Source organism: Pezoporus wallicus, unplaced genomic scaffold (genome assembly GCF_028554395.1).
Source record: "Pezoporus wallicus isolate ANWC-B61680 ecotype Strahan unplaced genomic scaffold, APGP_CSIRO_Pwel_v1 contig_6354, whole genome shotgun sequence".
In the NCBI taxonomy this organism is placed as follows: Eukaryota; Metazoa; Chordata; class Aves; order Psittaciformes; family Psittacidae; genus Pezoporus; species Pezoporus wallicus.
This window is the reverse complement of record NW_026638688.1, coordinates 1,180,177-1,203,734: the sequence shown is the minus strand read 5'-3', so window position 1 is coordinate 1,203,734 and position 23,558 is coordinate 1,180,177. Positions and strand designations below refer to the sequence as shown.

At 44.8% G+C, this 23,558-nt stretch overlaps 1 protein-coding gene across 3 annotated transcripts in view; it reads left to right on the top strand.

Moving 5' to 3' along the window:
- NSD1 (nuclear receptor binding SET domain protein 1) overlaps nt 1–23,558 on the top strand; it is a 59,965-nt gene that overhangs the window by 4,827 nt on the left and 31,580 nt on the right. Inside the window, exons 3-6 of one of the 3 annotated variants that reach the window (XM_057412014.1) lie at nt 12,512–12,647; nt 15,498–15,670; nt 17,455–20,044; nt 23,415–23,536. In XM_057412014.1, the coding sequence (XP_057267997.1) occupies nt 12,512–12,647; nt 15,498–15,670; nt 17,455–20,044; nt 23,415–23,536 (3,021 nt within the window). The remainder of the gene's footprint in view (nt 1–12,511; nt 12,648–15,497; nt 15,671–17,454; nt 20,045–23,414; nt 23,537–23,558) is intronic. The other 2 variants (XM_057412015.1, XM_057412017.1) reach the window with 2 other exon arrangements.

Below are 23,558 nucleotides of genomic sequence, written 5' to 3'. Positions count from 1 at the left end.
TGTGTGTGCCGTCTTGCACACACTCCTCTTTGCCACTAAGATACATGCTGTGAGCACAGAGCTGGATCTCCCCTGGCTGTGGCTGCTGGCATCCACTGGGCCCCTCTACTGAAGTGCATTCATGTCTCATACAGCTCTAAACTTAGTCAAAAAGGACTTTAGCTGTGGTGGACATCCAGAAGAATGGATATTTCCATGGTTATGGCACTGTCTGGGCTGTTACTGCTCGACCGTAAATTTTTGAGGTCCTTAAAGAGCTTGTGGGGCTTTCATGCTTTGATGGCACGGCGCTGCCTCTTCCTTGCAGTGGTGGTGGTGTGAGCAGTGGGTGTTAAGATGCTGTCACAGCAGGACAGCGTTCCCTAGGTGCAAGGAGGAGCAGCTCCCTTTGAGTGACAAAAGGGTTTTTTAGCACAGAGTAGGGTCTGGAGCACAGCAGATTGGATCCTGGAAGTATTTATTCTAGCATTTGGCTATAGTTGTTCTTCTTTCCTTCTTTCATTTCTATTTGTTCTCTAATCTTGTATTGCTGATTAGGTGCAAAATGCCTGTTCCTGTAGGTGATGTTACAGAAAATAACATGGTTTCTCTAGAAAATATGGATATTCTGGCTATGTGTCATGTGCTGTGAAATGTGAATGATCAATGACAGTTCATATGGGGCTGTGCAGCTCTCCAAAGCTGAACATTGTCTGTGTGCAAATAGCAAAACCAGAGGTTTTTCCTTGCTGATTGGACAGCCCTGAAGGTGAGGTTTTGCTGAATATAATGGCAGAAACCTCTATGTTTTTCTGCTTTCTATACTTAAAACTTAGTTTTAAAGCTGGAGTAAGAAAGGCTCTGTTGAAGCAATGTCTTGGTTAACATACTGTCCGCAGTCATAAATATTTCAAGTCTCCAGTGAAGATTGTTGCCAGAGGAGTGTAGACTTCGCTCAGCTGTTCAGCAGTGAATTTGTGCTCTGTAGTGTGGTGTGCTTAGTACATTGCCTGCTACTCTTGCAAGAAGAAAACAGCCGTCAGTAGCAAGAAAATCAGATTTTATAGGTGCTTTTTTAGGATGCATGCTGCCTCTCGGGGCCTGCTGCCTCTGCTGTCTCTGTATCAGCTTGCTAGGGATTTGTTTTTAAAAGTTCATCTCCCAGAACTTGGACCATTTTTTCCTCTAACAAATCTTACCTCATTGAGGGTACAGTGATTCTGGTTCTGCACTTACAGCTTCTTCTAAGAGATTGTGGCTCAGTTTGATGCTGGAGCAGTGATAATTAACTTCAGGGCAACATCCTGGTGCTTTGCCTGACATCATGGATTTGTTGATGGCCTCTTGCAGTATAGCAACTTCTCCTTGCACCTCACTGCACCTTGTTTCCACAAGTGGGGTTGAACTGTAACGTGTAACCATTATTAGGTTGGGGATTCTGTCTGTTTTCCTTAATTCATGTTAACAAATCTGGTGGTTGCTGCAGAGGGGTCAGCTCTGACTATGTTAACAGAGTACTTGAGCCCCAGGGAAAGAAAAGTGACATTTTCTGAGTTATAATTAAGACAGGACTTATTAAAAAGACATTCTTAACTCAAAAGTCAGTGTTATGGGTGATGATCAACTTCCAGTCTAGTTGCTTAGAGTATACTTAGGTTTTTCTTGCCTGTCACTGACAGCTGCTTGTACATAGTATTCCCCCTCACCCCCCCCCAGTTACTTGCTCTGGCATTTAGAAAGGCACAGGTAATAGAAACACCTAAAGAAAAACTAAATCCTAGCAAGTTTGCCCTGGGAGTTTAATGCCATTTTTGATACCAGAAGAATATGACCTGTGTTTTGTTCTGTCTGCACAGAGCCATACGTGCTGCGCAAGGCAGTCTTCACTCAGTGAAAGGCATTGCCAGGATTTCCAAGTTAATGTGTGGAAGAGGTCTGTATGAGAGTCTGCTTTCAATTAGAGAAGCAGTTTTCAACCTCTGTTGATTTGTGGACCCCTAAACGCTTCCCAGGTGCAGACTCCTGTGATTTTAGACCTATCAACAATAGCCTTGCTTCCTTTCATATAATTTCATGGCATCAGAAGTATTGTTCTGTGGCCATGAGTTTGCAGACTGGTAGTTACAGAACACATTGCAAATGTTGTAGTGTCTGACCTGTGCGAGTTTTGTATTGAGTCAAATGTACTGTTGACATTTGTGCTGCTGGAGCAGGCAGGGCTGTCCTCCCCTGCCTGGCTTGCTGCTATTGCCTCTTGCAGGAATGCGTGATAAAAGCTGTAGTTTGCTTTGCTGAAATAGTTACTGGAAGTTTAACTCAGTTTGGCGTGTGCTGGTGTGAGCATGATGTTACTGGGTAAGGTCAAGCTGGTGATGGGAGGAACTGCAAGGTGTAGTGACATCAAAGAAACAGCTCGGTGCTAATACAGACAGTTTAGGGCTTTTTGGGTGTGCTTTTGTGTTTTTGGCTTGTTTGGTTTCTGTTCTGGTGGACAGGACTGAGCAGTCACCAGTGCTGCCCTGTGGGCTGCAAAGAGCAGTCCATGGCTCAGCCTGCCCAGAGGTCAGTCATGTGCAGGTTTGGAGATGCTGGAGCATAATCCCTGCAGTTGTGGCTGGGGATTGTAGGGGCCTCTGTGAAGTTGCAGTGTTTGTGGTGGTGCATGAATAACATGTTGGTGGGAGTGTTACCAAAGACACGTGCAGGGCATAGGTGTGTGTTTGTAATCCCTCGGGAACATGCCGTGCTCCTCCCAGGAGGCAGGTGCAGCCAGGGAGCTGAGTGGTAGCACCAGGGAGTTTGGCAGTGCTGCAGAGCTGTGCTGTGCAGAGGCAGTGGAAGATGGGGAGCTGCGTGTTCTGCTGGTGCAGTGCTGGGTGCAAACATAGGCCTTGCTTTGGCTGATGTGAGCTCCTGTATGTGCTCAGCATACACCCCAGCAGGTGCCAGCTGAGATTCTCTGTCCTTGTTAAATTAGAAACGTGGTTCCAGCATGGCTGCTGGCAGTAGCTTTGCAGCAGTGATTAAATGTGCAGCAGAGGTAAAGATGGGCTTGGTTTGCATCCATTCTCCTGTGTGTCCAACAGCATTGATGGAGCCAGGAGGCATTTCAGCAATGTGCTTGGTTCTATTGAACGATGGAAAAACACTTGTTACAGTTGACATGCTGACTCTTTTGTAGTACTTGAGGGCAAGTTGACCCTGGCTGGGCACCTTCGCTTCTGTCTCCAGCACAGCCTGAGCACCAGGTTTGTACCAAGTTGACCCACTTGGGTCTATGCCTGATTTGGTTGTAGCTACAGCAAATGCATGTCATCTGCATCCACAAATGAATGGTTTGTCCTGCAGCCAGGGAAATCTGCCTGCTGCCCCTTTGGGGCTGAGTTGCTGCAGTGGCTCTGTGTGAGGCAGCAAGTCTGCGGGTGGAAGGGGCAGCACTTGGGATGTACATGGCATCGGGAATGGCGTTGCTTGGGAGCACTGTCAGTGCCTGAACCACAGAGAAAGGGCAACATGTCTGCAGTTGTGGAGGTCTCCCCATGTCCCTCTCCATCCTCTTCCTCATGGAGTGCAGGTGGGCAAGTGCTGGATAGGGAGCAGCAGGTAGGGCTGCCAAGCAAAGCTTTGTGTGAGTTCTTGATAGGGAACTTGTTCTGTAGGTTATGTACGGTATCAGACAGCTCTGCTGGAGACAGCACATTCACACTGCTGTGGTCTTCAGAGAAAACCCCACCTGGTTTGCTAGGTACTAAACCAGCCGTGTAGCTTGGTATTCAGACAGTCATCAGTACTAACACTTTGGGGACTCGCTTTTCATTTTCTGACATGCAGAATTTGACTTTGTGTGAGAAACCAGAAGTCCAACACAGCGTTGCCTGCTGCCCAAAGGATGGGGTGCCCTTTGGTTGGTATTTTTGAAGAACAGAAAATTTCTTGCCCAGTAGCATCTTGGCACACTGGAAACCTCCAGCTTTTTTTTTCAGCTCCAGTAGGGCCTCTCCTCTGGTGCTGAGCATGCAGCAAGGCTCTTGCCCTGAGCCCTGCTTGAAGCTTCCATGTTCCTCTCCTTTTAGAGGAGTGTGCTCCTGATTTTCCCTCCCACTGTTGGTGGAAGATAGAAACCTGCCTGTTGCCTAATTCAAGGAGGGCGGGAGCCAGGGTGGTTATTGCCCTTTTAATAGTTCCTGTTTGCCCTGATGTTTCTTTGTTGTTGGTTTTCCCAAGCACCTGTTTAGGCTTACTGCTGCCCACAGATTTCTAAATAACAGCAGTGAACCAAGTCATATTCCTCTTTAATTTTAGCTGCCTGTCCTCTCCCAGTGTGTGCATGAAGCTTGATTCACAACATAAAGGCTGTAAAGCCTCTCTGAAGCATAAGTTTGCAGGACCTGATGATTGAAGCACAAACCTTCCTCAGGGTATGGCTCTAAGAAGTAAATAAGTAAAACCAGGATAAGTTTATTACACTGCTACTGGCCAGAAATTCTGATTTCAGTGCTAGTAGGGGTTCAGCAAAAGTAGTTGAAATTCTAAATGCAAATGACTTTAAATACAATTAAAATTTATTTTTATGTGAACAGAACATTTGTAAATGTATGTTTGTTTTGGAAAAACGGTTCAACTGGGTGGGGGATTGACATGCTCATACTGCCTGGTTTTGAGGCAGTTACTGACCTGTGTAAGTGGCATCTTTGCATTTGGACTAACAAAGGAGTTGTACTGCCTTCTCCTGTGGACAGATCGCAGTTTCCACAGAAGGTTAAATTTGCAAGCCCAGGTTAAATGTTTATTGCTTTCAGAGAAACCCACAGAATTAAAATAAGCAGAGAAACCAAGCAAAAAGCCCTAACAACAACCAAACCAAGTAACAAGGAAGTATTAGCAGGTGCACATTTAATACAACCCAAACTGCCAATTTTTAGCTGTTGGGGTTCTAATACAGGATATGCTCTGCGCTGCATGTATGTGCTGTTCAGTGATACTGCTTCATTCTGCTTACAGCTTAAGCTGTAATGGCTGCACTTTACATACATAAATCAGAATAGCCAAGTTTCATTTTATGCAGTTTAAATCTGGGTTTCATTTTATGGATTTAGAAACTTAATTTCTGAAAACAAACGTTGCATTCAGATGTGTTGCTTGTGTACAATCTGATAACATAGAAAACCACAAAAGTAAGGCTGAAAAGGGACAGATCCATTGACCTTGTTTCAGTTTGGGTTTTTTTGGTTAGTACTCAGACACAAGAAGTTACTTTTGATATTTGTTCTTTGTGATACTTGGCAAGGGCCTGGTAATACCTGCAGTTCTGAAACAATTACTGCTGACTGGGGGAGCCAGATGTAAAGAGAACTTGGTTTCTCGTTTAAAATGTATGCAGATAAGCAAGTGTGAGCCTCTTCCCTCTGCTTCAGGCTCCTGACAGTGGTTTGAAATCTTTGTGTGTCTGGATTTCTCTCTGCTGGGGATCTGGGTAAGATCATACCCCTTCTCCCCCACCTCCTCCTTCAGCCTTCTTCAAGCCTTCTGTCAGGTGCATTTCTGGTTATTAGGATGCTAAAGTACATTAGGTTATTAGGATGCTAAAGTAAAGCTTTCTGTTGCACTGCTGTTCCTTCCATAAGGAATATGATCTCCATTAAGAAAGTGAACCAGGGATGCTGTTAACCAGTTATCTTGGTGTCTCAGGCTTGGTGTTCTCCCATCAGTATGTTCCTCATTTAAAATACATACATTTATAACCCCTGAACTTGATAGAAATGCTTCTGGATGTGGGAATTACCTGATGCAGTGCCATCAACTCTCTTTATCTTTCACAGTGGTTCATACCTAGCGCTAATTGCATGTGTAGCTTCCACAGCCTGGAAAAGGGTACTAAAAACTAGCCAAAGACAACAAATACCGGCAGGCATGTAGATAACAGACACTTGGCTTGTATCATAATCTCTGCTGTGTTTTTTGCTGGTGAATATTTAATTAGTGAGTATTTAACACTTTGGTGTGATAATGGTCCCAGATAAGAGGTACTGTTATTCTTTAGTCACTAATGTAGGTCAGACGCCTGTTTACTTTTTGCTGCAGTGCTGAAGCCAGAGGAAGACTGGAGCAGTGGGGGACAAAGAGCATGTCTCCTGGTCCCCAGAGCATGTCCTCTGTCCCCAGCAGTGCTGGCTGCCACTCCAGCAGACTTCTCTGACTCCTGTGTTTGACTTGAAGCTTGCTGTGAAGTGTCATACAATTATTATGCTGGTGAGGGGCAGTGATGGTTTCAGCAGATACACTGTGCAGGTATTGTGCTTTGGGTGTTCTGTTTTTTTGCCTACATACTCCAGTTGGGTTTACCCCTTTCTCTGTGCAGGGATTTATTCCTTTAAGTTCTCTCACAGCAGAGTTGCAGAGGGTGCTGCTCTACCTGCACACTGCAGGCTCAGCATCGCAGCCTCTCTCTGTAAAGGCTTAAAGCTTGGATGCTTGGTAATGCCCCTTTGTACAGAGGAAACTTTGATTGATGACCTCTTTTTGCTTGGCTTCAAATACTTCTTAAGCTATGAAGTAGATAAAATTTAATTTTCTTTCCATTTTATGTTTTTCCAACCAATTTGTTTCTCATTTCAAAAAAGCTTCTTTAAAACGCAAGTCTTTGCTGATCATAGAATAGTTAGGGTTGGAAAGGACCTTAAGATCATCTAGTTCCACCCTCTCTGCCATGGGCAGGGACCCCTCACACTAAACCATTGCACCCAAGGCTCTGTCCAACCTGGCCTTGAACACCTCCAGGGATGGAGGATTCACAACTTCCCTGGGCAACCCATTCCAGTGCCTCACCACCATATAAGAATTTATTTCTTGGCTTTCATCACAGGTAGTTACTAATTTCAGTTCTTAATCTCAGCTCCTTTTTATCTTTACATGCAACATTCACAAACAAGATTATTTCCTAGTCCCTGTTGTCTTCTGTCAGTATTCATTCATTTCTTAGTGCACAAGTTTTGGAGCTAAGTGAAGTAATGAACAATAGATCACTGAGTCTTCTCTCCAACTTCCCATCCTTAAAAGCAGGACTGTGGTAGGAGTTGTACTTTTAACTGTGTCTGTCATCAGCAGTCGCTGTATGGGAATTGCAGCCATCACTGCTTCATTTCTGTGACAGGTTAAGTGATGTTAATGTGACCAGCTAAAGGATCTGAACCCCCATGTGATGGGAGCTCTATGGACTTGTGAAAGAATGATAAGCCTGAGCTCAGAGGGCTGAAGTTGAAGCTGCTCTGCTTTGTTTTAAACTGTAAGTTAATTCAGTGAGGTTGAACTTCAGCTGGAGGGAATCATCCTCTCATGAAAACTTTAGGAGTAGCTTCAGCAATGCCCTTCCAGGCTAGTTCTAGGAGTGTTTGTAACAGGATTTGCCCCACTTGCTGCCCCTCTTTTGCAGGAGCAGAGGGTGAATAACCTGTTGTGTGATGGTGAAAGGGCAGGAGCTGGCATGGCACTTTCCAGCATGTGACACCAGCCCTGTGGTTGGTTGTATTAGTAGATATTACTTTAAATGGACTTTTAGGCCCAGGTTAATCCAATGCCTTCAAGTGTCACCTCTCCAAGTTTGCTTTGTTAGGTATTTTTATATACCACCACCCCAGGTACAAAGAGCTGTTGATCTTCAGCCATATCTGGGAATGGGTTTGGTGGCTCATGGGAATGAAGTGAACTCCTTTTCAACCCATCCTCTTCAGGAAAAAAAGTGATCATTGAACTTTAAGGGAAAAAAAAAAGGTGATAGTGGGCAAGGTGCTGACCTGACCCTCATCAGACTCCCAGTTCTAACTGATAAGTAGTAGATATTACAGCTTGTTTGTAATCAAGTTACAAGCTTGTTTGCTGGTGTGCTGCAGGGAGAAGCACAGGGATTGCTTCCCCAGGAGTAGGGAGGTTTGAGAAGAACATGGGAAGTTCATGGGGCAGAGCTGCTGCCTTCTGGCAGCTGATGTGTGCCTGTGCAGGGTGTGATTTACTTGCAGCTACCAGTGTGGTGAGATCTGTGCAGGAGATACCCTGTGCTGCTGCTGCAAGGCCCTGGGCAGGTGCCTGACATGCTCAGCAGAACAGGCTGTTAGTGTTGTTTATTATGCCATATTGTTTAATTATCGCTTGGATGTGGCTGCCTCCTCTTGTTTTCTTCCTTGGCTTTGATTCTGTCCACTTGCTGAAACTAGGCTTGGCTGCCTTCATTATTCTTGGGGGACAGCAGCTTCCTTCTTGCTTTTCTTCCTTTTCACACAATCTCTTTTGCAGACTCTCTCCTAAAGTATGTTCTGTCCCTTTCTTCATTGGATAATGTCATGTTTATAATTGTCAAGAATAAAACATAACAGGGATATTTTGACCACACATTTATATGCTGGCTTTCCAAAGCAGGTCTGAATTTCAGGTGTGCAGGGCTACAGTGGCTGCAGCTTGCTGCTTGGACTCTGGACAGCAAGGCTCTTTGGGTATGTGATGCTGAAAATGTTGGCCTGTAACATAATATATATGTATCTCTGTCTGCCTCTTTGCTTGTAGTTTGGTCTTAACATGGCTCTGCCAAGGTGGTAGCATCCCAGTTGTGCTGGGGCAGCTAGAGTGTCTAGAGCCGTGCCACACTGTGCTGGAGATGGTGGTGCTGCTCTGGTTATACAGAGATGATCAGTGCTGCAGAAGAGTGCATGCTATGGCTATCAGCATATATGTATGTTTGTGTGGACTTGTGCTTTGTGCCACGTCTTCCAGGAAGATCAATGGGTTGAGCAGCAGCTTCAAGTGCCGTAGCCCAGAGTTGTTACTGGATAAGCATTATTTTTGTCACTGTCTAATTATGTGATTATTTTAAAGGGAAGATTGGCGAGAGACAGTCAAGGACAGTATTTATTTATAACGTAACAGTAAAATCACTTAGAAATATAAGCTTTCCTTGCATGATACGCTTCATACTTGCCTCACTATGAGAATTTCAGGAGGGGACAGACACTTTGTTTCTGTCAGACTGCTTCCTCACGAAGCTGAGCACCTGCTTCTGGTATTTTCACCCAGTGAACTGCAGAATGGTGGTTTGGCACAGTACAAGTTCAGGAGGTGACTTTCAAGGTGGAAGTGTTTGTGTTGTCTGATGCAGAACCTTGGCTTGTGACCTCTTCATCTGTGGTCAGTTGTGACTTAGTTGCAATGGTGGAGACTGGTTAAAAATATCCTCAAGGTACATTCTTGTGCTCTCCAAAAATAGCACAAAGTCATCTGAAATATTGTGTATTGTCTAGCATTTAGTCTGTAGCTTGTCCTATCTGAGCAAATCATTGCCAAACAATTGATAACAGAGTAGACGATACTGACTTCCTTTAGGGGAATGTTTCACAATACAAAACCTGTGGTGTTGCCTTGCTCAGCCAGGGAGCACTGTCCTTCCCTTCCTCACTAGTCCAGACCTGTAATCTGCTTTGAATTCAGCTTCTCTCCACTGCAGTTAGGACATGGTACCTACCTGGTATGCAATGGTTCACAAGTTTTCTTGTTATTTAAACACTTGAAGGTTTCCATGCTCTGTAGCTAAACAGTACTCAGACCATATGTTGTAGGGATTATGTCTGAAGTTCATTGTTCAGAAACCCTTGGCCTTTCCCTAGCTGACAAGAAAGCTGCCATTACTGCAGGGCTGAGGTTTTGGCCATTGAGCTGTATTAGCAGTTTGATCTTGGCACAATAAATCTTAATTGTAAGAGGAATTAAATTACTTGTAATCTGACAGAAGAAATACATGCTTTGGGTGTTGTAATTCTGGCATCATGGAGCAGTTTGGAGGAAGAGACTTACTGTACCTGGATATGCTGATAACTGATGCTGTTGCTCTGCTAGTTGTTTTTTTTTTTTATGTTAATGTTAGAAATTCTAAAACTCTTAGGGTATTTCCCCCCCCCCCCTGGAAATGTAAAAGGCATCTCTGGCCAGGTGGTGGGATCTGGGGAGAGAACAGTGCAAGACAGTGACCTGCCGCAGTGCATCCTGTCACAAGGCTCTCCTTGGACATGGGAACATGGTGCTTCATCGTCTTCATCTGTGACCCACTGGTGGGACCTTTGTGGTGGGTGGTGATGAGTCTGACTGCTGGTGCCAGGGAAGGGATTGCAAACTGCTGAGGAATGAGAATAGCAGTGACTGCTGAGGAGGAGGTGACTATTTGAGCATTGTCTGAATAGTTTCCTGAAAGCCAGGTTTTCATCAAGCCCCTGTGTGTGGGGTATTGGAGGGTGACAAAGAGTTGATTTAAATGCAGACTTGCCTCTGGGCAGGACTGGTGGTGTCACTCTGGTGGGTCAGTGTGAATGGCTTTGGCAAAGCTACTATGCGCTGAGATTGAGAGAATCAGATATAACAGACATGAGCCCATTAAAGTCTGGAGTTGGAAAATGTGTTTTTTTAAAAAAAGGCATTTTTGCAGGGAGAACAGAAGATGTAGAAGGGCCTTAAAAAAAAGGTATGTGGGAGGGGAGGAGTATTGCATCTGCATTTTAAAAGCAGCAGCAAAGGCAGCACCTCTGGTTCCCATGCTCAGGGATGCATGGTTTTGTTCCAGAAAACTTGTGTCTGTGGTGTGGTGGAGGCACGGAGGCTGCAGCAGGGTGGTGGCAAAGTGAGGGGCTGCAGCCCCCTTCCCAGTGTCCCTTCATAGAATGGTTTGTGTTGGAAGGGACCTTAAAGCTCATCCAGCTCCAACCCCTTACCATGGGCAGGGACACCTTCCACCAGAGCAGGTTACTGCAAGCCCTGTCCAACTTGGCCTTGAACACTGCCAGGGATGGGGCAGCCACAGATTCTCTGGGCACCCTGTGCCAGCATCTCAGCACCCTCACCAGGAAGAATTTTGTCCTAATATCTTACCTCAATCTCTCCTCTCTCAGGTTAAAGCCATTCCTCTTGTCCTATCCCTGCAGGCCCTTGTCACAAGCCCCTCTCCAGGATTCTTGTAGCCCCTTTAGGTTTGGAAGCTGCTCTAAGGTCTCCCTGGAGCCTTCTCTTCACTTTCCCTGTTCCTGAGCTCCTGCTAAGCAGTAAGTTATTGTATGGCTTTTGATGACTGAGTGAAAAGAATTCCAGCAATGTAGTCTGTAACATCATTACCTGCTTTTTCATGTAGCAGAGGAGTTTATCCTTTTGTATTTACTTCAACCACATGAAGAAAACCCATAAAACTCAACCTGAAGCTGAATGTACATTTTATTGGCGAGGTCTGTTGTGTTTTAGTTGCTAGGATGTTGAACTATGAATTGCAAGAGACGTGCCTCAGGAAGGGTGGTGAGCAGGATGGAGAAGCAAACTGAGAAGGTGTGCATTTGTGGTATGACAGCTTTAATGAGGAGCATATTGCTAATGCTTATTGGCAAGAGTAATACCTGCAGCACTTCTTAGAGCTCTTAAAATGATGAACCCAGCTGGGACATGTTGTCTGGTGCTGGCAAACAGGCAGATACTTCACAGCTGGGCACGGGGAATTCTGTATCCTGTGGAAACCTATTGTACCCCATCTTGGCTCAATTAGTCACAACATCAGTAAGCTCCTCAATCCTCTTCTTGGCAGAGGTCCTGCTGGTAGTGCAGCGTCCAGCCAAGGAGCTGTGTGCTCAGCAAACAGCACGGGATCTGCTCTCCACTCTTCCGCAGCGAGACAGAAATGGCATTAAGCTGCGTTAGGATTTGTGTGTTGAAAGATTTTGACATTCTTGTGACGGCTGCACAGCTCTGGGAAGCTCTCACCTGTGTGGCTGTTGCTGCAGAGCTCATACTTGTGAGTGGGTTTGAGAGACAGGCACAGTCTGCGTGTCCATCTGTCTCCTAGAGGTGGGATGACTGCTGTTGTGCTGCCTTGCTCTGCCCCAAAGCTGCAGGGCAGGAGAAATGGCAATTCTGCTAGTATAAACCCAAAATTACACCATAAGGTTTTTTTTTCTCATTGTGCTGGCCTTGGGTTTCAAACAGTTTGTGGTGAAGCTTTTTCTGGAGTACAGAAGCAGGGCAGTTATTAGCTTGTATATACCAACTTTCTCTTTCCTTTAAATTGATTAATACTTATTTTGCTGTTCGCATCACCTTCTTCCAGTCAGGAGTATTTAATTGTCTCTTACTCTACTTTTACTGTACATTGCAACCTTTGAAATTAACTTTGCTTTGCTTTGAATGAAATTGGTGTTAGTAAAGTAAGGGGGCCTTTAAAGTCTTGCTCCAAATATTTACCTGCTCCAATATGTGAAGTTTGAGCTCAGTCCTTTACCAGAGGTCATGTTCCTTACTGAAGCTTAACAAAAAAAAACAAAACAGGTTTGTTTTATCCTTTAAGGAGGATGGGGAGAACTGTTGTGTTTTGGAAGGTGTAGAAACCACTAAGGAAAATCAGGACTTGCTTTTTAATGTAAATGTGTCTGGTGGCCCAATGTAACTGGCACCCAGGGGGGAGGCAAATCTCTCTGAAAGCATCTGGAGCTTTAGTGATTTCTTGTGTTCTGGTTTTTCCCCAAAGATCCAAGCCAAGAAGAAACCTACTCCAGTGAAGTATGAAGTTGGGGATCTTGTTTGGGCCAAGTTCAACAGGCGCCCTTGGTGGCCATGCACAATTTGTCATGACCCAGTGCTGGACTGTCACTCAAAAATGAAAGGTACTGTATCTACTCAGACTACAAAGTGGAGGTGTTGTTTATGGCAGGGTGCTGCAGTTTTAAATTAAATTTCAAGGGCCAGAAATGCTTTTTTAAGGTATGAAGAAATAAGACTTTTCTGTGGAAGACATGGATCTAAAAAGTGGACCTAAATCTGGGAGGAGACAGGAGGAAGGTGGGGCTGAGGCTGATGGAAGTGGCATGGATAGCTGTTGGACATGTAGACTTTTCTTCCCAGGGTAGCTGGGCAGAGCTTAAGGCAGTGCAGAAGAAAGAACATCCTCTCAAGAAAAGGATGCAGAGAAAAGGAGGTGGATCAGAGAGGTGAGGACAGAGGTGCCCAGCGGGTGGAGAGGGAGAGCTGAAGTACCTGGACTGTGTGAGGACGCAGTCGGCTAGGCTGGAGAATGGGAGGCTGGAGAGGCTGAGAAGCAGGGTGTATGGTAGCACAGTGTAGCTGCTGAATGCCTGAAGGTGTGATGGGGAACATGTGTGAAGAAGTGGAATATTTTTGGTCTTGTTTGGCACAAGGAAGCAAGGGGCTAGAAGTATCAGGAAAACCTGGAGATGGAGCCACATGTGTGAAAGTTTAGGGCATAGTGTGTCAGGCTGAGAGCTGGCTGAGTGGAAGGGATGGGGGAAATGAGGCAGAGCTGTGTGTGCATGAGTGCCAGGAAGGAAGACTGTCTTAAGTTCAAGGCAGAGAAGTGTAGGTTAGTGATGGAGAGAGCAGAGGGGAAGTGGTTGTTTGTTTTGCTTTTAGGATCATACAGCCTGCCGTGGGGAGACTGCCACACATGGAAAGGCTTGTTTATGTGTTTCTGGATTCCCCTTCAGATGCTTTCTGTTCTGTGGGCAACTGAAACCCCTTGACCAGTGCCGTCTGCCACTGGCAGCTCTAGACTGGTGAGGTTGCCACTCACTGATGTGTTTCTCTCCAGTTCTTGTGGTCCTTGTCAGCTCTAAGAAGCAAGTGCTGAGAGCAAGTAGACTTTTTTCCAAGTAGGCATCAGCTCAGAGCCCTCTATTTCTGTAGAGACATGATGTAGATTTTCCAACGTTGTGCTCATGTCATGCCCAGGACTGATTGCTGCAGTTGTCTTGTTTTTCTTCCATCTTCCCCTTCATCCTGATTTTGGATAATACTGAATTTGCTATTTTAAATAGTCCCTTTTAAGCTCTCATTCCTGTCAAAAATGTTGCTGGAAGATAAGCCAGATGCATATTCGCTCCCCTCATCTCTCCCCATGAAGTTTTGGGCAGGATTTAGTGTATATAGCTGTTCATTAATCCCCTCTCAGCCTGTGTATAAGGATTTCTAATAAAGGAATTTTGCAGGGAGGAAGCATGCTATTAACACATTCCTGCAAGGTCTGATCTCCTGCTACACGATGGACTCTCCGATCGTGTTTTGTCCTTGTTCAAACCAACGGAGCTCTGAGGAAAACTGCATTTTCCCGTGGTGGCTGTATGGAATGTGCTTGTCTCCTCCCCCTGATGCCGAGATGGCAGAGCTGAGCTCTGATTTTGGGCAGGGGGAGCTGCTGGGTAGAAAGCACAGTCCCACTGCCTTGGCTCTCCTGTTGCCAAGGGAACACTCCTTTCAAAACAAGACAGGTCACTTCAAACTCATTATTTCTGCAAAAACCTCTTCCCTTGGGTTTGAGGCATGGGATTTCATTTAAAGCAGTTTGCCTTTTCTCAGCAAGCCTTTGACTGAAGATTTTTTGGAGCTGAAAGATGCAGGCTTAGTAGCTTGAGTTCCACTACTGGGAATGGGACAAATGAAGTCTGTCATCTTTGTCCTTGGTTTGATGTTGCCCTGGTCATTATTTGTCATCCTCTCAGTGGTCTTGTCCAGAATCTTGGTGTCAGCATCACTAAAGGCCAGGCTGCTGTGCTGTGCTGGAAATCCTGGAAGAGGCAGCATAAACCAATGGTCTGTGAAATCCAGAGTACATGTTCAGACGGTGAAGGTGTTCCCAGGAGAATGTGAAGCACACAGTGCAGTGAAATGCAGGCAGAAGTTTATATATCCCTTGTTCAAGCTTTGTTTGCTCTGTTCTAGTGCTTTTAACCTGTGCTTTTTCATCAGCACACCCAGTACTGGTTCAGCTCTTACCTGTACCATGTCAGTTCAGCATTTTCAAACAGAAAGCACCTTTGTCAAATCTTTAGTTGTGCCCTTATGATTGAGTTTGTGTGGAGATACTCACTGAAACTAACATTTTGTCACATTGCACCTAGTCCTTGTAGAGTGTGTACGTATGTGTGTACTGCTGTTAATATTTTATGTCCTAAATAAGAGTGTGTTTGGTAACAAAGCATTGAACAAAATGGGATATATTGTGGTGGGAGAGGTTCAACCTGTATGAGTAAATCCTATCCAGAAGGATGTCATTTCTGGGTGTTGGCCAGCATACTGTTGTTTTCCCAATGGTCAAGTGGACTGGGCTGTTTAATCATTAATCAGGGAGTAGCAACAAAGCAGTGTCCTGCCTGATACATTGTGTGTCTCGGGCAAAAGAATATTTGGGTAGTTTTGCAATATTTTGCAGCCAAGCCTTTGCTCTGGGGAGATTACCCATCTTAAAACTGTTAAATCAATTGATTATAAGAAACATAAGCACAACTTGGAAATGGAGAGTGGCAACACAGACCGTAGACAGCGGAGATCAGAGGTGTGTCCCTCAGCTCAGAGTAGAAATCCCCAGAATTCACATTCATGTGGGAATGTTAGAAAGCAAAAAGTGGATGAAAATTAATTGGCAAATTACTGGTTTTTGTGATTCTTTGTGTGTCTTTATTCTGTCATTTGCAAGGGGTTATTTCTGTTAAATTTCTCAATAGTTTCCAATCGGAGACCGTACCGAGAGTACTATGTGGATGCCTTAGGAGAGCCTTCAGAGAAAACCTGGGTTGCTGGGAAAGCTATTGTCCTCTTTGAAGGAAGACATCAATTTGAAGAGCTGCCCATTCTTCGGAGAAGAGGAAAGCAGAAGGAAAAAGGCTACAAACATAAGGTGAAAGATCTTTTTTCTCTACTATGTTTTTGATTCTTTGAATCTGCACAGTACAGAGTATTCCTTGATGCCAGGAACAGCACTTTGGCAGCTTTCTTCTGTGGCAGTGACTGTAGCATCACAGCCAGGGAAGTGGTTCTTTGCATCATTACAATGAGCAAAGTCCATAAGCTGCCAGGAGTTTCTAGGCACTCTTTCATATCTGGGTGTGACTTGCTGCTTTTACTGCCCCAGACAGGAGGAGTCAGGTCTCTGCTGGTGAGATGCGTTCAGCAGCACAGCCCTCTCCTGATGTCTATTATAGCACGCTTCTAAATAACTTCCTGTGCTGTCTGGCAGCCTCTTTTGGCTGATGTGAAGCAGAGGTGGAGTTGCACGCTTCACTAGATCACTGACTGAGATAAAGCAGAAGGGTTTTTAGCCCTGCTTCAGTAATTCTCTTTATAGAAACCTGTTAGGACTTACAGTTTGACTGGGAAAACACTTTGCCAGTGAGGTTCCAGCATTACTGAAAGAGAGCAAATAGGCAAATTAGGCAGTGTTGTCTGTTTTTTCTTTTTATCTTTTTCCAAGAGGTGTATGACCTGTGTCAGTGCAAACCCATCAGATTAAATGTGCTCTTGCAGATGTGAGTCCCTGGGTGTAATGCTCTCATTTGTTTTCCCTTTTCCATGGGCATGTTCAGTATCTTCTCTACGGACTTTTCCCCTTTCATTCCCAGCCCTTTATCAACTAGTTACATGCTCCCAAGTAACTTTTCTAGTCCTAGAAGGGCTGCATGGCTTGAATCTCACCCTAGAAGTATATGGTCGGGTCTGTGGCTGCAGTAATCAAATGTTTGCATAATGTGCAAGTTTGCATTCCTGCAAGCCAGGATCTGATACAAAGCTGAGAGGTTTTGGCTTGGTTTGCTATCAGGCTCCATAAAACTTTTTTAATTTGCCAAGATGCAATTTTGTTGGTGTGGGTTTTTTTTAGGGAAAACTGTGAGAAATTTGAGCTGTTCCTTGTGCCTTGGAATTGGTTTTGATTTCGGGAGCAGTTGTGAAGCCTTTGATTTGCTGTTGTGCAGCCAAAACCTACCCATACAAACAAGAAACAAGTTTCTTGCTGGTTTCATGATATTAGCGGAAATTCTTGTAGAGTATGCAGAGTGCTCTTTATTATATATTAAAAGATAAAGAGTTAAAGCTGGGAGACTTCACAGTAATGGACATCTTGAATTTGATAAGAGTACATTTTGACTCTGTGTGTAGATCTTGCGTTTGTGCCAAGGTGAGTTGATGGAGAGGGAAGATAGAGTGCTCCGAGTTCAAGGAGTGCAGGCACAATCAAGAATGAGCAAAGCAAAGATGTCTGCTCAAATGTTTTGGGGAAAATTTTGGTGCATTCACCTTGAGAAGCTTGTTGGCTGTTGCTTTGTGTTTCTATGCCAGGGATCCATACCATATGCGTTCCCCTTTACAGGCTGTTGTGTTCACGGTGTGCTGGGATGCCAGGACATCTGGCTCCTGGGAGACCTGTGCTTGCAGGGACCTTTTTGCTGGTTTGGGAGTGCACAGGGATTTTTATTAGGCTCAGCAGGAGCGCAGGATGCTTGCCCAGGAGCAGTATTTTCTGTGTCTGTAAGGCATAGGCTGGGAATCCACGTGATTGTCTTAAAGATGTAAAATGGAGGGCTGTCACTCTGTTCTGTGCCTTGTGTACCTTGATCTCACTTTTATCTTTTTGCTTACACACTCAAAATTGTTTTTCTTTCTCTTTTTGTCTCCTCTAACTTGAAGGTTCCTCAAAGGTTTATGGCTAAATGGGAGAGCAGTGTTGGACAGGCAGAAGACATTCTTCTTGGAGGGCCAGAAGAACAGAAGTCCAGCCAGAACTCCAGTGAGCTGGACAGTGAGAAGGAAGTGCAGTTGGAATATTATACTAATGGCCCTGGAGCTGAAGGGGACAGGCAGCTCAATGGCTGTTTTAAGTCTATGACTTTAGACTCCAGACACCCAGCCAGGGAGAAAGGAAAATTACACATTAAGCCACACATGAAAAAAAGCTCTGACAGCAGAAAGAGGACGAGAGTAAAAAAGAGTGGTGCAAGAGGGGAAGGATCTGCTGGAGAACTCAAAGATAAAACAACAGAGAGCTTAGTTAGAAACATGATGATTGGGGACCTACCAGACAAACACGCGTCTCATGAGCTTCGCCGGATTGCCAGCAGTTTAACAGGCTCCAGTAGCACCAGGGAGAACCATTTGCTTTCCTCCTTTGGAGAAAGACATTTTGAAAAGACAGCTTTGAAACCGGACTATGAGAATCGTAAAAGTGATGCTCTGAAGAAAAATCTCCAAGGGGATTTGTTTTCAAGTGCATCTTTGGAGAGGGAGAAGAGCTCCCTGGGCATTTTGTGCAGTTCCAAATTACAGATACACTATTCTGCATCTGATGCTGGTATTGAGAAAAAACAAACTGAGTCTGATTCATCCTCTTCCCTCTCAGATGGTGGGAACAGTGATGCAGATACCATGGACCAAAGTTCAGAGAGAGCTTCTAGTGCTCTTGAAGTTAGTGATTCTTCAGATAAGGTGGAGAAGGAATTTCCTATGACGTCAAGTGGAAACATCAAGCTTTCCATGTATCTTTCCCAGAAGAGCAACAGAAGGGCCAGGAAGAAGTCGTACAGAGACCGCAAATCTCTGGGCGGTTCAGTAATCAGCAGACTTGATGCTGAATTTGCAGATGGGGAGCTTGAAGTAGGCTTCTCTGATGCTGAGATGTCATTGACAGCTCTTGAGTGCTCTTCAGATGTGAGAAACGACAATCTTTCCCCAGCAAACAAGCACACTACTCCCCAAAGTGTTTCCAAGGACAGCTCCTGGCCTGCTGTTGAAAATCAAGCAATCTTAAAACCGAAAAGCACGAAACTGTCCCGAATCAGGAGTATAAAATGCAAACATAAAGAAAAAGTTGCTGGGTTAGAGCCTCTTCTTGCAGAAGAGGAGGGTGGTGTGAATCACTGCTCTTCTGATACCAAAGGTTTCTCTGACCTTCAGAGGGATTCTCTTCAGAGCGGCAGAAAAGTTGATGGTCAGAAACTGTTAAACAACATGCATGAGAAACCCAGGGATTCTGCTGAAATAGAAACGGCCGTGGTGAAACACGTCTTGTCAGAGCTGAAGGAGCTGTCTTACCGGTCCATGAACGATGATGCCAGTGACTCTGGCACTCCAAAGGCCTCAGTACCTTTACTTTTCTCTCCTGCCTCTGGTCATGGTCGTTTGCCTATTGAGCCAGATTACAAATTCAGCACCTTGTTAATGATGTTGAAGGATATGCATGACAGTAAGACAAAAGAACAGCAACTGATGACTGTTCAAAATATAGTTCCATTTCGAAATACCAGCACAGCTGATGGTTCTGGAAGCAATTCTGCGAGTTGTCTGAAGTCCTTGTCTATTGTAGGTCCCTCATATAAAATCGAAAAAAATGGAGATTGTGTCCAGGAAACAGTAAATCCAAACTCTGCTCTAAGCAACTCCTCATTTTCACGCAATCCTCCAACCAAGTTGACGGGGATTGGTGCTGGTAAAAGGGAGCCCACGAGTACTGCTGTTTCGGGGACAAAAGGCACCAATTGTGTGTCCAAACGCAACTGTTCAAAATCTAAGCAGTCATCAAAGCTTGGAGATAAAACAGTTTCAAACAGAAAGGACTTAAAACCAGGAGGGCCAAGTAAGTTACTAAGTCGGTTATCCAGAGGTTCAGGAGAACGTGCATTCCGCGTTCACGGTTCGGTTACCAGTCCTCTAGGTAATGGAGCAGAAGATACTGAGAGGAAACAGTCAACAGAGTCTGTTGGTTTAACAGAACATTCAACTGATGAAGACTCTGCCTGTTTATCTGATGACAATTTAGATCGTATTGGAAGGAGACCTGAAGCTGGTAGAAATATTGAGAGCTGCATTTCTACTGCAAATGGAGAGAGTCCAGGCTTGGATTCAGAGGCAAATAGTGAGAGCTCTCTTGGTGATGAGTCTAATGATGTAAATCACGTAGCACCCAAAAAGCGATGGCAGCGTTTTAACCAAAGCAGTGCTAGATCTAATAAGCACACCAGTAGATGTAGGGAACAAGGAAACTTGGAGAGTGCCTTTGGCCTGAATTCTCGTGGCTTTTCACGGAAGGGAAATGAGTGCTTGGGACGTAGGCATTCCCCTCATACAAAGGTGCTTGAGGGAGACCTTGCAGATCAGGACTGTAAGAATCATTTAGACTTAGCTGAGAAACGTTTGAATGTATGTGGTAAGCCAAACAACAGTGTGATGGACTCAGAAACAGAGCTTGGCAACTTTGCTCCCCAGTCTGAATTCTCTGCACAAGGTAAGGGAGCTGGACTTGCACCAGAGTGTGTATTTGTATACATTTAATACTTTCTCATTTAAAGCTTAAGTTATGGAACTTGGGACTGTTTGGAGATGGACCCTTTCTGAGCTGAAGAAGGTGTGATATGTTGGTTTGGGGTTCTCTGTAAGCACGGAGAGCAAAGGCAGCAGAGCAATTATGGGGTTTTGCTTAGCTTTTTTCTGTCAGAAAGCTTAAGTACATTACAAGTTATTAGTTCCTCCACAGTGCAAGGTGAAATAAGCATCCCTCCAGATTTGGGAATTCTTTTAAATTTATACCTTCATAACGTGTTTCTTAGAGTCATGTGCTTGGTGTTAGCTGATAGGTCAGTGCTGGAAAGTGTTGCGAAACTGAGCCTCAGTGGCTGCTCTGACTTAACAGTGCTCTTCGGTTTGTTTTGTAGGATTTTTGGTGTTTTAGTGTGGAATTTTAGGTGCTAATAATGAAGAGGGGAGCCCCACAGATTGCCTTATTCACAGCTCTGATGTGGCTGCCTGACTGGTGAAGGGGAGAATGAAAGAAGGGGAAGCTTCAGGGAGGCTGGGCTGGAGGCAGGCAGAAGGCAGCATTATTGAAAGGGAAATGACCTAGGAAGGAGGAGGCTTCTGAGGACTATCCCTGAAACAAACTAAATGCCAAAGGGTGTGTGTGTATAAGGAACAGGTCCAGCACAACAATAATAAGATCTATTTTATATAGATTTCACCAAACTAAATTGCTCTAATCTGGTTGTAATAGCATGAATTAATGTAACTTGATGGGATTTTGAACCTGTGTGCTTTCTGTCACTTAGGTGTTCCCTCAGTGCACATTTTGGTGTCTGCATTTTGCTATTAGTGGTTGTAGGAGGTTGCCTGCACCTCTGTTTCGGTGTGGAAAAGGCAGCTTCTGGCATAGTAGTTGTAGGACCTGCCCAAGGCAAGTCACAGCAGGCACAGAAAATGAGCCCATAGGGTGTAACACATGGGGTGGAAGTTCTGGTTTGAAGTTATGACCAGCTTAATCATTCCCTGACTGCTGTGGCTGTGTGGTTTTGAGGACTTAAATCTTCACAGAGCAGGTGAGAGGATGCGCATTGTTCTGGGGCTGTCAGGGCTCTGCCACAGGAGTGTCACAGTCCATGGAGGGAGCGAGTTCCTCATTTGCACCAAAATGCAGCCAGGTTCTCATAGCTTCATGGTGGTTTCACTATTGAAGGTTCCCTGTAATGTTGCTGTATGAAGTGAAGATGCAAGTCTACAGAGAGAGCCAGAGAAGAACTGCTAAGAAGTAGTAATGTTAGGAGAGGAAGGAACAGGCTCTTGGGTAAGGCAGCATTTGTGGAGAGCAGCACAGAGCTGTCCTGGTGCTGCATGGAGGGATGCAGTGGCAGTGAGGGCCTGGATTTGCTTGCAAAAGTGGCAAATCAACTGCAGTGTAACCTAATTCCCTGCTCCAAATAGTAAGTGAGCCTCGAAGCACATCTGAAGCTTACCGATGCAGATGTGCCATAGGGAGGCAGTGGAGATGTGTGAGGAGCTGTCTGGACTGCAGTAACATCCCCAGTGTGCTAGTGGGAGTGAGTAAATCTCTAATGCTGTGAAAAGCCCATTTGTGGAAACCAGTCTTGCTTTTCTATCAGACAAGGCCAGTTACATAGTAGAGAGAACAATGCTGGAAGTAAACTAACTGCATCTTACAGAAGACGCTTGCTCTGCCAGTGCTTTGAGAAGACGTGGCTAATCCTTGCCTGCAGCAGGCAGAGTGTCAGTGTAAGAAATCACAACAGATTGCAGTTACAACTGTCTAATTTCCACTAAGCTCAAACTATGAATTCATCATCATAGCTGAATAGTGACATTTGGCATATTTTTGGTACAGACTTTGCAGTGTGATTGAGTGCAAATCAGACAGAAGTGAAAATTTGGTCAAATTTGCTGATGTAAACCCATTTTTATAACTAATGGTTCTGTCAGGTGTGTGATTTGGCAGTGCCAGTCAGACTGCACTTGGGATTCTTGTACATGACTTGCTTGGGGAGAAAAAGGCAGCTAAGCCAGCCCTCCTGGCGCAGTGCAGTGTGCTCTGCTGCGTGGCTTCAGGGCCCTGAATAGTTTCCCAGTGAGGATCCTCATCCTATAGCTGTGTTACGTGAAATGTGTATTTCACCCAGACACCTGTGCAGAGCGTTGCTGGAGGTTGAAAATAGCTGTGTTTGAGAAGTTTGTTCCTTCTCTTTTGGCCAAGTTTGACTTCTATATGCTTGTTTAACCACAAAGCCACAGTAAAGGGTAGCAATCTCGTCCAGTATCCCTGTTCTGAAGTGTTGCTCTGGAATGCTTTGGTATAAAATCCTTCTGTTTTAAAGGTGAAAAAGCCACACCTCCTACATGTGAGAAGAAGCAAAGAGAATATTTATTGTTTGTTCCTAAACTTCCAGGAGAGACCACAAATGTTTTTGTGACTAGAAAAATTTTCTGATAATACAAAAAAGAAGGAAAGTCTGCGGTATTTCAGGATGTGAGGAAAAGACATAAATTTGCATCATCTTTCTTTTGTAGCTTGCTGAGTAGCAGTGACACAGAGCTCTCTTTTTGGAGCTTGCTGTGTGCCAGGTTGTTGAGATGGTGCAGCATGGGTGGTTAGGTTTGTGTTGAGGAAATAAATACCTGCTACTGGGTTTCCTTTGCAGTGGTGTATCATTGTGCAAACTCAGAGATGCGGGAGCCCTGAAGAGCTTTCAATTGCTGGCAAGGACTGTTTGCTCCCTGATCTCATTGTGGAATCTATTGTTGGGAAGCAAAGGCAATAACTGGGCTGGCAGCAGCAGATGGGGAATACAAGGCTCTTGTAGTATATAAAGGAGGAGGGGAAGGGAAGGAGTTAGGCTCATGTGTTACAAGTGAAACTAGTGACTGAACTGTGGGACGGGAAAACAGTGCTTCCCTGTGTCCCTGCTCTAAACCCAAAGGAGTTTGGGTTAACAGCAAAGTAACATGATGAGTCTTGAGTTGCCTAATGGTCTTAGGTTTCAGTAAAAGTACTGCAAGAAGGTTGGATGTAATTTGTGTAGGGAGATGGTGGGTGAAATGCCAGGAGCCTCTCGGATACCTGGTTTTTGCTTTCTTATCTGAACTGCATGAAGTCCCTTAGGTCCTTAAAAATCCCACCTGCCATCTCAGGCTTGTGGAAAATAGGAAGCTCAAAAATTATAAGGCTGTATCAGTGAAACAGGTTCCAGGGCTCTTCCCACATGGAGCCCCTGGAAGGGAGGGCAGAAACAACTACTATTTAGAGATCATGGGGATCATTTTGTCTTATGATCATCTCAGAAACAAAGTCTTGAAGCTGCTTTCCTTTTTCTTAGTACATTCAGAGAGGAAACGCCTTAGAAAGCCAAGTAAACGGCTTCTGGAATATGCAGAAGAATATGATCACTTATTTGCACCCAAGAAAAAATCAAAGAAGGGCCAGGAGCAAGCACAAAAGGTGGGTGAAGGCCAACGTGCTC